The 15,474-nt window shown below is 32.0% G+C and overlaps 2 protein-coding genes across 2 annotated transcripts in view; one reads left to right on the top strand and one right to left on the bottom strand.

The window, feature by feature from the left end:
* Window positions 1-15,474, top strand: part of LOC110262663 (13-hydroxylupanine O-tigloyltransferase-like) — a 37,609-nt gene that overhangs the window by 22,013 nt on the left and 122 nt on the right. The gene's annotated exons all lie outside the window — the stretch shown is intronic.
* LOC107644742 (13-hydroxylupanine O-tigloyltransferase) lies at window positions 9,307-11,077 on the bottom strand. Its single transcript, XM_016348668.3, has 2 exons — window positions 10,018-11,077; window positions 9,307-9,919 (listed from the first exon to the last, which is right to left on the bottom strand). Exons 1-2 carry the CDS (start codon window positions 10,935-10,937, stop codon window positions 9,460-9,462), a joined length of 1,380 nt encoding a protein of 459 aa, XP_016204154.1. The 5' UTR covers window positions 10,938-11,077; the 3' UTR covers window positions 9,307-9,459.

A 15,474-nucleotide genomic window follows, 5' to 3' on the forward strand; every position in this document is an offset into this window, starting at 1 on the left:
TATTTAATATATCCTATTCTATTATGTGCATCTATGTGATCTCTTATATCATTATTCCTTTAAGGTTAAGAGTACATGCTTTCTTATAATATTTTATTCAAATATTTAATATACCCTATTCTTATTATGTACACTTATATGATCGTTTGCACCATTATATTATTCCTTTAGGATCGAGAATACATAACTTCTTTAATATTTTGTGCAATTATTTAAAATGTCCTATTTTCTGTACTTTGATATGACCTCTTTCAATCCATGCTATTATATTACCAAGATCTTTTAATTAGAAAATTCATACATATGCTAGAGTCTCATGATTTTCATATATCCCTTTATCATCGTAATTGTCCATTTTCTTGCATGATCTCTTCTTATATGATTTTTCTCTCGTGTATGTTTAAACAAACCTAATTGTAAATTGAACTGAGGGAATGATCCTTCGGTAAGGGAAGGTGACCCCCAAAGACAAGATATCGAGATGATCCCTCGGTAAGGGAGGGTGATCGATCGAGATGATCCTTCGGTAAGGGAAGGTGATCGCCAAGACATTCGAGATAAGAACCTTCGGTAAGGGAAGGGGACTCTCATTTTATACCGGTTTGAGCTCAATACCTTCCATAAAAATTATAAGTTAAGAAAGGAGAAAGCATGAATGAGTTTGATTTTTTATGTTTTTTTAAGATTTATTTATGATTATGTTGATGTTACTTAAGATGTTATCCTTCTATTCTTTCCATGTTCTTTCCTTTTTACCTATATGTTTTACGCTTTACAAGAGGTACATATTACATGCCATATCGTACGACTTTCTTTTAAAATTCCGCACGTGGGCTGGAGATAGATATGGAGGTATTGAATAGCACTCCTACTGAGACGTTAGGTTCTCATCCCTTTTTCTTTTCCCATACTGTCTCCAGAGGAACATGGCACAGCGGATAGAGACGACGCAGTGCCCCCGAAGGTAACTTCTGAGTATGACTCTCTCAAAGCAGCACGTGGGTAGTTACGACCACGACTACCATGCTCCAAACTATCTACTTAGGTCGAGAGTTCGTGGAAGGAGAACCCCAGCTGCCGTCAAGTCCTAGTTCATCCCACACAACGGAACCAGATCTTCACTGTGCGAAAAGATGTTGGAGAAAAACCACTGATACCTCGATTCGTGAATAACTGAAGGGTCCTGATCAAGGATAGGATATGACACAAGTATGGGAGCTTCTTCGACGAAATTAGTTAGGACATATTAGTTTCTTTTCTTTGTTTAATTACCTCTAAGCATTTTATTTTGAACCGTACTCATGGATAAGTTTATTATTTCATATTTATTATCGTTTTAGTACTACTTGTTTTCCTCTTCACGCGCACTTCCTTCCTTGCATAACGATAAAGTTCAGTCTCTTTCTCTATCGAGTGTGGCACCTTATTTAAAGACCCTCAAAGATAGGATATAACTTAGGGTGTTACATTAATGGTATCAGAGCAAAGTCGATCTTAGGGATCCTATCTTATGAGGTATGACTAATAAAACTTCTCCCTATGGTTATCCTTGAACAAGAAACCTATGGCAAGCCGTGGACGCCCACGTGGCTCGAGCTCGAGCTCATCACACCTAGCAAAGCACATGAAGGAGATGGCCAAGGCAATGAAGGAGCAGGCCCAAGCCACCACTCTGATGGTCCAACAACTATCCACTAGGGACAAGGATCCCAATATTTCCAGGTTGGAGGTGGGACAGACCCGTACAACTTTTGCTGACTTCAAGAAGATTGGTCCGCCTGAGTTCCGTAGAGCCCTCGACCCTGATATGGCAGAAGAATGGCTGATAGAATTGGAAAAGGTATTCACAATTTTTCCATGCACTGAGGAGCAGCAAGTGAGCTACGCTACCTTCATGCTCAAAGCTGATGCCGAGTTCTGGTGGGATGGAGCAAGACGGTTGTTGGAGGATGCCGGAACAGATATCAGTTGGGCTACCTTCAAAGAAGCTTTCTACAAGAAATACTTTTCCCTTTCTGTTCGAGAGTCCAAGGAGATGGAGTTTCTTCAGCTGAGGTAAGATAGGATGAGTATTGCAGAGTACACAGAGAAGTTCAAGAGACTCTGCAAATTTTCCGCCATGTATAAGGCTAATCCAGATGAAAAGTGGAAGTGTATGAAGTATCAAGGAGGGCTCAGGGCAGAAGTCCTAACCGCTATAGCCCCACTGGAAATCTGGGAGTTCTCCTCCCTCGTTAGCAAGTGCCAAGTGATCGAAGAATGCACCAAAAAACTAGTGTTGGAAAGAAGTGAGGCTTTCAAGAAAAGGCAACTTAATCAAGAATCATCTCAGCAGCCACCGCAGAAGAAGGTCTTTCTTGAGAAACCTACAGGAAGGCAACCTCAACAGGGCACGGATCGCCAGAAACCTCCCACTGATGCCTCACCAAAGACCACCGAACTCAAGGAGTGTGCTTCATGTGGGAAGCAACATAGGGGTAGGTGCCTTGCCGGACAAAATGTCTGCTTCCAGTGTTTTCAGCCGTAGCATATCGCCAGGAAATGCCCAGCAGTCCTTCCACCCCCTGCCAATCCACCACAGCGTCAAGGGCGAGTCTTTGCCCTCAGCAGCGAGGAAGTCCACGAGTCGGAAGATCGAATCGAGGGTAAATGTACAATTAATGGAATCTTTTAACCATCCTAGATGATACTGGTGCTTCTCTTTCGTTCATATCTCTCTCCGTTACTAGTAAGATTAGCTAACCCATGTCCAAATCACTATGCATCCTACTAATAACCTTTATCGACCAAATTAGGATGTAGAATTTGGGGACAAATTCTTTTTTTTTATGGGGGTGATAATGTAACAACCACCCCTTCTAGAAACAAAATTAAATTCGAAATTTGAAAATCAGTTAGAAGATAAGCTTAGAATTTTGAATTTATGGATAGGAACCTAGTAATCACCCTCCATTTAAAATTTAAAATATCCCAACCACCCTATCCCCAAATGTATATAAATAGGGGAGCACCCATAAGTAGAAAATCACTCCTCTCAAATACTAATCCTCTCACTTCTCTCTCTACAAAGAAATAATATTCTGTGTGCAAACACAAGAGGCAAGCTCGAAGAAGCATTAGGAAAAAGAGTAGGGAATTATATTTTTTTAATGCTTGGCATGTGTTATGTTCCATTTTTATTTTCTTCCATTCACGAATGTTATCATGGCATTAATTATCTTTCACTCATCATTTATTCATGTTGATCATGTTTGTCCATCATGTCATTCATGTCTTCTTGAATCATTAGTATATGTCTCCTTATGATGTTCATTCAACTATTTACTATACTCATTTTATGCTCTTTCATATTATTATATTGTTAATATTCCCTTAGGTCGAGAGTACATGCCTTCTTTAATGCTTATTCAATCCCCTATATTATTATATTATTAATATTCCCTTAGGGCCAAAAGTACATACCTTCTTATAATGTCTTGTTCAACATACCATATTCTATTATATGCATATATGTGATCTCTTATATTATTATATTATTATTTATAATATTTTATTTAAATATTTAATATACCCTATTCTATTATGTGCATCTATGTGACCTGTTATATCATTATGTTATTATTACTCCTTTAAAGTCAAGAGTACATGCTTTCTTAATATTTTATTCAAATATTTAATATATCCTATTCTATTATGTGCATTTATGTGATCTCTTATATCATTATTCCTTTAAGGTTAAGAGTACATGCTTTCTTATAATATTTTATTCAAATATTTAATATACCCTATTCTTATTATGTACGCTTATATGATCGTTTGCACCATTATATTATTCCTTTAGGATCGAGAATACATAACTTCTTTAATATTTTGTGCAATTATTTAAAATGCCCTATTTTCTGTACTTTGATATGACCTCTTTCAATCCATGCTATTATATTACCAAGATCTTTTAATTAGAAAATCCATACATATGCTAGAGTCTCATGATTTTCATATATCCCTTTATCATCATAATTGTCCATTTTCTTGCATGATCTCTTCTTATATGATTTTTCTCTCGTGTATGTTTAAACAAACCTAATTGTAAATTAAACTGAGGAATGATCCTTCGGTAAGGGAAGGTGACCCCCAAAGACAAGATATCGAGATGATCCCTCGGTAAGGGAGGGTGATCGATTGAAATGATCTTTCGATAAAGGAAGGTGATCGCCAAGACATTCGAGATAAGAACCTTCGTTAAGGGAAGGGGACTCTCATTTTATACCGGTTTGAGCTCAATACCTTCCATAAAAATTATAAGTTAAGAAAGGATAAAGCATGAATGAGTTTGATTTTTTATGTTTTTTTAAGATTTATTTATGAATATGTTGATGTTACTTAAGATGTTATCCTTCTATTCTTTCTATGTTCTTTCCTTTTTACCTATATGTTTTACGCTTTACAAGAGGTACATATTACATGTCATATCGTACGACTTTCTTTTAAAATTCCGCACGTGGGATGGAGATAGATATGGAGGTGTTGCATAGCACTCCTACTGAGACGTTAGGTTCTCATCCCTTTTTCTTTTACCATACTGTCTCCAGAGGAACATGGCACAGCAGATAGAGACGACGCAATGCCCCCGAAGGTAACTTCTGAGTATGACCCCCTCAAAGCAGCGCGTGGGTAGTTACGACCACGACTACCGTTATCCAAACTATCTACTTAGGTCGAGAGTTCGTGTAAGGAGAACCCCAGCTGCCGTCAAGTCCTAGTTCATCCCACACAACGGAACCAGATCTTCACTGCGCGAAAAGATGTTGGAGGAAAACCACTGATACCTCGATTCGTGAATAACTGAAGGGTCCTGATCAAGGATAGGATATGACACAAGTATGGGAGCTTCTTCGACGAAATTAGTTAGGACATATTAGTTTCTTTTCTTTGTTTAATTACCTCTAAGCATTTTATTTTGAACCGTACTCATGGATAAGTTTATTATTTCATATTTATTATCGTTTTAGTACTACTTGTTTTCCTCTTCACGCGCACTTCCTCCCTTCCTTACATAACGATAAAGTTCAGTCTCTTTCTCTATCGAGTGTGGCACCTTATTTAAAGACCCTCAAAGATAGGATATAACTTAGGGTGTTACAATGATAACACCTAAGTAAGGGTAAATAACCCATAAAATTACCATAAATTTTAAAAAAATCATCTTTTATTTATTGTCTATAATACTACCTAGTATTATTTTGGCCAATAATATTCCTAATATGTCCAATAATCTCTAATTTATTAGATGATTTGTGTTTTTAAAAATATTTTTTTTTATTAATGTAATATTATGTAATTAAATACATATAAAATTGGGTAAAAAACAAAAATAAGTCAAGGGAGAAAATAATTTACATGAATAAGCCAAAACGAAAATTGCTTCATGAATCCACCAATGTACGTTTATATGTAGTTCAAACCAGCTTGGTTCGAACTCTATTTCTACATAATTCGAACCAGCTTGGTTCGAATTATACACAAACACATGCACACACATAATTCGAACTAGCTTGGTTCGAATTACACACACAATAATTCATGGTATAATTTGAATTATGCTGTTAAAAAATTAATAATTTATTAAAAAAAATTTATTAAAAAATTTATTAAAAAAATTAATAATTTAAAAATTAAAAAAATATATTTTATTTCATACGTTAAAAAAAAGCTAACAAAATATTTAATTACGAGACTTCTTTAAAATATTAATGAGCTATCAATTCGAATTCCATACAATACTTTTCTGTCCATTTTTAATAGTTCATGAATATTTTTTAATTAATTTTTTTAATAAATTTTTTTAAATTATACTACAAAAAATATTTTATCCTATGAAAAACAATTTAAAAAAAATGGCTTAAAAAATATTAGGAGTACTATAAAAATTTGTAATGTTATAATAACTTAGGTAAATACATGCATGTACTCAAATTTTAAATAAAATATTCTACATAGTCAATAATAATTTAGAAATGAAAGAAAATATTTTATTCCATACAAAATAATTAAAAAATATATTTTATTCTATACAAAATAATTTTAAAAAATGGCTTAAAAGATGTTATGAGTACTATAAAAGTTTGTAATATTCTAGTGATTTAGGTAAATACATGATAAAAATATTTTTTCTTTAATTTCTAAATTATTAGTGACTATGTGGAGTATTTCTTTAATGTCCTAAGTCATTAGGACATTACAAATTTTTATAGTACTTCTAACATCTTTTAAGCCAATTTTTAAATTATTTTGCATAGAATAAAATATTTTTTGTGGTATAATTTAAATAAATTTATTAAAAAATATTCATGAGCTATCAAGAATGGGCAGAAGAGTATTGTATAGAATTCGAATTGTTCATCATATAATTTGAATCAGAGTAATTCGAACTTCCCTATGCGTAATTCGAATCATGTAATATCTCACCATATAATTTAAATAATTTTATTAAAAAATTATTTTATTAAATAATTTAGTCCCTATCGTCATAAAACCGTTTGAAATAACAGAATATTCCATCAAAAAATCGAATATTCTCATAATTTGGTTAAAAAACCTAATTAAAAACATCTCTATTTTTTTGAAATACCAAAAATACCCTTTCAATTTTGTCCCCCCAGAATATGAGAACTCTAACTACCCCTAAGTTATTCTCCTAAGTTCCCGATTGGATTTCTCCTCCATCGCACTCTGCTGCCGTCTTCCATGGCGTCGTCGTCGTTCGTCGCTAGGTGGTCGTCGTCCCTCTGCGTCGCCCACGGGTGCTCTGTTCTGCTCCGCTCGTCCGCCTTGCCTATTGCATTCCCTCGTCCTGCCTTGTCTCACCGCGCCTCGGGTGCCTTGTCTCGAATTGCCACTCCTCGACTCCGTTTTACTGTCTGGACTGGTTCTGCAACAACAGGTGATAATTGAATTTTGTTTTAGTTTTTCAACTGTTGGATCGGAGGAGATGAAGGGACCAGGTGGCATGTGGGAAGGAAATCAGTCAGATGGTTTTCATTTGTTTGAATTGCAAAGATCGGGAGTAAAATGAACATGTGGGTTTCTGTCTGTGTTGGGTAATAATTCTTCTCAATAATGTCTTCCTCCCACTACACTAAGAACGGGAGAAATGTTATGCTTAAAACAACTAGTAGTCAAACGGCATCCTCTCCTGATTCTAATGCTTCTGGTACAATGTTGAGAAATATTGATTGTTAAATACCTCTAATTTTACTTATGCTTATTTTTGGTTGCTGGTTGTATGTAATTTGACTTTATTTGATTAGGTAACCAGCATCCTGAATGACAAGGAGAACCAATTGATCTAGTTGTGAAGCTTAGTTTGCTAAAATTAGTTTTGATTGGGTTAAAAAATTTTGATAATGAATTCTGATTATGTATTTTATCTGTAATTAATTGATTATGTTAGAAATAAGAAAAGAGGTGAGATTGGAGATAAGGTGTTTGATTAAATGCCTTTGAGAGAGTTGAATTGATTATGAGTTCTGATTATGTATTTTATCTATTATTAATTGATTATGAGTTTAATTGATCATTGTCATAGAGGCATACAGAACTCTCAGAGATCGTGGTCCCTATCCTGCTGCCCAGGTCGTGAGAGATTTTCAAGACAAATTTACGGTTTATTCCGTTTGACAGTGGTTCTAAAATCGCGTTTATTGCTGCAGTGAGTAATCCTTGGTCTATCTATTTCCAAGGCAAACTTGTGGCTGCAGTTGCTTGTTCCAATTGACTTGTTGGAGTTGAAGGGAATTTTAGATTCGGATTTAGAGCCATTAAAGTTGAGGTATATACTGTTGAACCATGCTTATGTTTATCTATTTAATTGCCCTCCATTGTGTTATGTGGATTGATGTCCTTATCTTTAGTTATATTTTTATCATCATATAATAGAATGGTAAAGTAATGAAAAATAGGTGGAACTTGTGGATTTGATATATAGACAGAGAGTTTCATGTGCCTTTGTGAGAATGAAAATTTCACTACTCATTGCAAATGTATCTTACAACCTCAATAATATAATTCTGCCCTTTTAGTAAAGTAATGATCATGAATTGGATTTTGTATGTTATTTTACAGATTATAATGTTGTACAGTACAATACGAGGCACGTGTAATTACAGGTTGTTACTGCCAATTGAAGTGGTGTATTGATTATTGTTCATAGCAAACTTTTTCAAGTTGAAAATGAGGGTAATGTGTTGTATCTGCAAGAACAATAACTGGCATTTCGATTGCTGGGACATTTGGAATTGGAGCAGGTATCTGGTACTTGAAGAAAGTGAGAACTAAAGCATCAATAACATGTGGAGTCCAAAGCAATGAGAACATACTCTTCTGTCTGATATATAATTCTTTCTTTAGAAAAAGTTACGTTAATAAATTCTTTATCTTGTTGTATTGTATAAAATTTAATTTGTTATATTTTTGGGGATAATTTTGACAATTCATTTTATATATTTATTACTATTATTTCTGTTTTATTTTATCCAATTTCTTTTTTTTAGTATGTTCTTAAGATAAGATATTTTGAAAGTTAAAAAAAAAGAGAAAGTATTTTTGGTATAATTTATATATAAATAAACAAAAGAATGATAGTGACAAAATAAAAAGGATTATAGGAATGTCTTTTTTGTTGTAGAATCATTGAATAGGGATTATAGGAATATCTTTTATTGAATATTTATAATTTTATCGAATTTTCAATTAGGTCTCTATACTTTTTTTCTTTTTAATTGGGTCCCTAAGGGCATACAAATAATTTCACAATTCACTAACATTTTTTTGACGTTTAACGTTAATAAGGACTAAATTAAAAAAAAAATTAATGTATAAGAACCCAATTGAAATGAAAAAAGTATAGGGACCTAATTAAAAATTTCGCAAAATTATAAGGACAACAGAGTAATTAAACCTAATATAAACTCCATAATGGAAGCAAAAAACTAAAAATCTTTTCATATTTGCTTTGTTTTTTGGCAGAATGGATAGATTTTTATTCATAACAAATATGATGATTTATTATTTGTTACAAATTGCATTATTTTGCAAAATGTTACAAACCATTTAATACAATTATTTATTGCATCATTTTAATTATTTAATATCTTTTTTTATTTCATTGGCCATGCTATCATTTTTTATTCGAGGTTTGTTTTTCCCAATTAACTCCAATAGCCCATGTGACAATAATTATTTTCTGGAAGTAAGTTTTCATATTTGCCATTACATTTAAATTTTTCCATTTATCATATAAAAAAAAGACTAAAAAACCAACACTTTTATTAAAATTTTATCAGCACTTAAACAAAAAAAAAATTTTATATCATTAAAAACACTAATAATAACTAATTATTAACTACAAATTATAAACTATAAAATCTGCTGTGCCTTAGCACCTTCTTATCACATTTTCATTTAGTATCCTTGATCTGAACTCTGAAGTATTCTATTAAGCTCTTGCTCAAACCTTTTGATGGCTTCTTCTGGGAGGCAAATTAAAAGCACCCTACCATGTTCTCCTTTAGAGTTAGTATGTGGAACAAAGTAGCTGACACCGGGAATGTCCTCTGGACCACCAGTGTCGGCTAGCCCGGAATACAAAGCCTTACCCCATCCGAAATCCACTTCTCTAAATCCACATTTTGTGATATCTGACACTAACAAAGACCCTTCTACAATAACGTCAGGTCTTCCTTTAATGGCCATTAGATCCGCAACAGAGTGCACATATTCCTCTGTTGCTTTTTTCTTTGACTCCTTCACCAACTCCAACGCATAGCTCAAGGGCTGCTGGCATAGCATCCCAACACTGCAAACTGCTGCAGGAAACACAAAAGCGTTCCCATAATAACCTTGAGGAAGTGGAGGATTAAACCTATCATACAAATTGCATTAGCAAAATACAACAGAGTCAATTAAAAAAGTAACCTTCATTTAATAAAAAGGAGTGTGCAGAGACTTAGTTATTTTAACCTGCAAGATTCAAAACGGGCGTTGATAGCGTACATCAATCGAACCTTCTTATTAGGGTTCCATTGTAGTGCAGCTGTACGACAACGCCACAAGCATGCAGTGAGGATATCGAATGTAGTCGACGATTGAGCAAGGTGACGAGGGAGGAGGCACCGCAATGCATCAATCTCTTTGGGACCAAAGAAGAAGGAAACTTGGGAGGGTTTTAAGAAGACAGTTTTATCATCATTGTCAATTGGTACTTGTTTGTATTCATGGTGGATGAATGTGACTCTTGGTGGGTCTCTGGCACAAAGAAGCTCCCTACACCACACTGGGAGAATTGAAGGGTTTGATGCACCTTGGGAGATTTCTGCTATGGCCTTTATGAATTGACCAATTCCACATCCATCACACAGTGTGTGGTTCACACGTATAGCAAAGATGAAACCACCGCATTTGAGACGTGTTACCTGAATAAGCAGCAGCGGAGAGTTTATCATTCCATCATCAGAAAATGGAACATCCAAGAGGAGCTCATCAAAGCAAGGAAATGGAGGCAGAGGGTCAACACCAAAATGGTCAAGTGTAACATCGGCATCAGCTTGGATGAACAGTACACCTTCGGAAGTGCAATCCACCACAAGTTTTCCCCTAGGGCCTTCCCTAAGCCTTCCGGCAAGTGGATAATAGAACACAAGTGCTTTGGACAACGCTTCCCTGATGACATGGACAGGGTCTTTCCCTGCCATTGAAGGTTGATAAGGAAAGAACTGAACCACTGAATAGTGGGCGCGTAGATTTTGTTGGTCATCAATGTCGGAGAGAAGCTTAAGCTCATTGGGGGTGGGTCCAGCAGGTGCCACTAGTTCCGCTGGGTTCCTCCTCACTTTAAACACCATTGATGATGACGATGATGAGGATGATTTTTGGAGAACCATTATGTGTTCTTATTGGAATTATAGTAAGAATTCAAATATTCGTGTTTGATGAACAAACTGAGATGTTGATATTAAGACAATTAACAAGGTAGAGAAAGAAAAATGAAAAAAATATGTAGAAGGAGAAAAACTATTTATACCTAAAAATAATCAAAGTTATTCTTTTATATATATATATTAATTTTAATTTTGATGTATTTATAATATAAAAAATTTTATATAATTTTATTCTTTTTGAATAATTATTTATGTATAATTAATATAAAAAATAGTGACGTCTATTAAAATTAAATTTATATATAAGACAAAATAATCTTGAGACACAATTATTATATTTGTGATAAAGTCAATGGCTGAGTTGGTGGCGGCTGGCGCTTAGATTTTTTTAAAAGAAAGTTGAAGCTAATCCTATGGTATTATTATAATACTAAAATTAAAAATTAATTTGGATTGGTTGAGCCATTACCTTATTCGTTTATTTAAGTGAGTGTTGAGAGTTTGAATATGTAGTAATTTATTGGCTAACGTCAAATTTTTAAATAGAATTTTGATCCACGACGGATTAATCTTTAAGACCATCTCCAGTAGGGAACTCATTTCAGTCCCTATTTATGGCTCATCTGTCATAAAAAGTGACTCCACATCAGATTTTGCGTCATAACCAATAAATATGAATTCAATGAATCTCTCTTCTCCATTAAAAAGAACTAACTTTAATCCCTATTGTGGTCCTACCTAATTAATTAATTAAGTAATTAAAATTAATATAATTATTATTTTTTTTATAATAATATTATTTAAATTTATAAATTCAAAATAATTCAATATTATAAAATATTAAAATAAATAATTTAAATTTGATTAGTATTTTAAATTTTATAAATAAAAATAAATAATCCAACTAAAAGTTATTTTATAATATATAAAAATTAAATTTATTTTTTATGTAAAATAAATTTAATTAATTATAATTTAATATAACAATATAAATAATATTTGATATTTGATGTTGATTTAACATAATTATTTATATTAATTATAATTTAATATAATTAATTATTAAATAATTAATATAAATAATTAATTAAATAGATATATAAGTATTTAATATATATATTTAATATATTTTTTATTTTTTTATTAACTTACCACATGGCATGATTTTATTGGTTGTTGCAAGTTTTTATTTAGAGGGACTCTTAATTTTGATTCCCGTGAAGAATTTTCTTTCTCTTTTCATTTCAATGGTAATTGAGTCCCTATATATCAGAAGAAGAACTCTATTTTTTAGTATTGAAGTTGTTCTAACCTGTTGAACTGAGAAATAGCGTGGACAACTAAAAAAAATAATAATAATATTAAAAATAATTCATGCCTTGAGATGCGTTCTTATCTTTAGTTTTCTCTTCCACTTGACATGTGTGTCATGCCCTTTGACTAATTATTTTATGAAAAATTTTAAGATATGGAGGATGAAAGAAAATATCCATGTGTGTATGGATCCAACGTGTCATGATTTTTGTATGCGACATGTGTGCAGAATGTAAAATGTGCAGAATTCAGTTGCGTAAAGAAGATGTTAGCAATAGCTGAGGAGTGGATCCTCTCCAGTGAAAAAAATTAGATGGTATCTAGTGTTTAATCTAATTATTTATTATTTTTTTTTATTTATTTTTGGTTCCACTCATAGAATCAAAGGTGATAAATCACACTTTATTCTATCAATTATTAAAAATATTGGAAAGAATCCTTTTCCCAATAGCTGATATCAAAAGATGTTCAGTGATAGCAGTGAGTTAATGCAAGTAATAAAAGTTGTTTAGGAGTTGATGTTGATTAAGATTTTTAGGGTTACGGGCTGAAAAGGGATAATGGGTTATTTTGTAAAGGAATGGATATTTATTTTATTAGGTGGGTTAGATACTAGTCAGGGCTGGAAGTGAGCTAAGCTGAGTCGAGTTAGACTAAGCTCAAGCTCAGCTCACAAAAATTGAGTTTGGCTCACGGCTCCGCTCATTAATAATCAAGCTTATTTCTTAAGCTCAAGCTCGACTCACTAAAAGCTCACGAGCTGGCTCAAATAAGAGCTATAATTTTATATCAATGAATTATAACTTATATATTTTTAAAAATATTTGAAAAGATCAATTTTATATATTATTTATCTATCAATAAATTATAAATTTTTTATTTATGTCCTATATTAAAATTATATAGAAAAAATAAATATAAATATTAAATAATTAAGATATATATATATATATATATATATATATATATATATATATATATATATATATATATATATGATCGAGCCAGCTCACGAGTTAATGAGCTGAGCTTATCCAAGCTCAAGCTCGACTCATTTAATTTATGAACTCAATTTCAGACTCAAGTTTGGCTCACCAGCTCACGAGCTTAACGAGTCGAGCTCGAACTGGCTCATGAATTAGCTTGACTCACTTCCAGCCCTAATACTAGCTAAGGATGAATTTGGAAGCCTATTAACGCATGAGGCATGAGGATGCAAGGCAATTTTGTACGAAATATTGTATTTCGGCAAAACATAATATAGTAATGTCATTAATCATTCTCTTATTCTAATTATTTTTATGATTATTTTTAATTAAAAAAATTGATTCATTTTACTCTTTCCAACATGAGTTCATTCATCTTTTTAGTTTCTAGTACAAGTTTAACTTTTTATTTTCTATTTTTCACAGAAAGACATTACATATGATATATATATATATATATATATATATATATATATATATATATATATATATATATATATATATATATATGAGTAACAATTACCATAAAAAATACAAATAATAACCATAATCTTAATGTAACTAATGGCAATTAGGCAACACCACCAAGCACTAAGGTAAAATAAATTTGTTCAAGAAAAAACTATTGCTAAACTCTCCAAACTAGGCCATTATAGCATAAGTTCAATTTGATGACTAGTGATCTTTCTTTCTATTTTTCAATTAAATTCCTTCGATTTTCTATGTTCAACTATTGATGGCTAAGCTATACAATAAAAATTATCGAAATATGTCTCCTTAAAGAAAAAAAATAAATAAATGTATGTAGATCGATATTATCAATAATGGTGTTAGAGGGGTAATACTCAAGATATATATTACCATTTGATAAAGCAATATTAAGAAATTTAGGGTTATTGAGTTTAGGGATTTAGAATTTAAAATTTTTTGGATTATGGTTCTTATTTATTTATTTATTTTAACATTTTTATTGTCAAAGACGATTCATCAAAGATATTATTGTCTATTTAAAATCTCTTTGGACTTTTTTCTTAAATTTTATTTAAATATGTCTTTTATAATAATTTTAATATAATTAGCTCTTGTTAGTAGTCCTTAAGATTAATTTTTTCAATAGTTTATTTGAATCATCTTAATAATAAAATTGTTTGGGATGTTCAATAGATTGATAGTGTGATGTTTTTGTAACTAATAATTCTGTGATGTTCAATAGAGGAAGAAACACATAATGCTGTAAAATTACTTGAAAGATGATAAACTTATATTCATTTAACTAAAAGAAAGAAAGGAACAAGAAAAAAAAGAAGAAAAAAAAATACAGCATTAGAGGAAATACTTTTTTTATATTTGCAGCAATTTTGGGTGTCGTAACACGAAAATATTTAGGTGTAACACGAAAATATTTGGGTGTATTTTTATTCTAATAAGTTCTGCATAATTCAAAACTCTTCATCTTCCTCCTTCTCATCTTCTGCTGCTTTTTCTTCATTATCTTCTTATTTTATATTCTCATAATTCTTTTTGGGAGGAAAAAAAAAAAAAAAATACATAATGTTGTAAAATCAATAGAAAGAAAATGAGGAAAAAATGCAACAACAACAATAGTAAACAAACGACGACGAAAATAAAACACGTAAAAAAAAAAGGAAAAACACAAAGAAGAAGGAGAAGAAGAAGGAAGAGTAGGAGGAGAAATGCGAAGCGCACTATAGAAACCATTAAACAGCGCACGTGTTGACACGCTCTTATGGGTAAGCATTTTTTTGTTGGATTTAATCCAACTTGTATAACTTGTAAACTAAAATGACTTTTATATATAATACTTCTCATATTTTTTATATTAATCACATAAATACTCATCTAAAAACGAATATAATTACACAATTGTTTAAAATGGTGTAAATAGTTTTTTTTCTTTGTACATAATGCTGTATTGAATTCAATTAAGTTTAATTTATTTTTTTCATTTCTGTTTCTCCACCTTATCATTCTCTTAATATCAACAATTCAACATCTCAGGTTGTTCATCAAACACGAATATTTGAATTCTTACTATAATTCCAATAAAAACACATAATGGTTCTCCAAAAATCATCATCATCATCATCATCATCAATGGTGTTTAAAGTGAGGAGGAACCCAGCGGAACTAGTGGCACCTGCTGGACCCACCCCCAATGAGCTTAAGCTTCTCTCCGATATTGATGACCAACAAGGTCTACGCATCCACTATACAGTGGT

The sequence above is a fragment of the Arachis ipaensis genome, chromosome B5, assembly GCF_059453495.1.
Source record: "Arachis ipaensis isolate K30076 ecotype BB chromosome B5, ASM5945349v1, whole genome shotgun sequence".
Classification (NCBI taxonomy): Eukaryota; Viridiplantae; Streptophyta; class Magnoliopsida; order Fabales; family Fabaceae; genus Arachis; species Arachis ipaensis.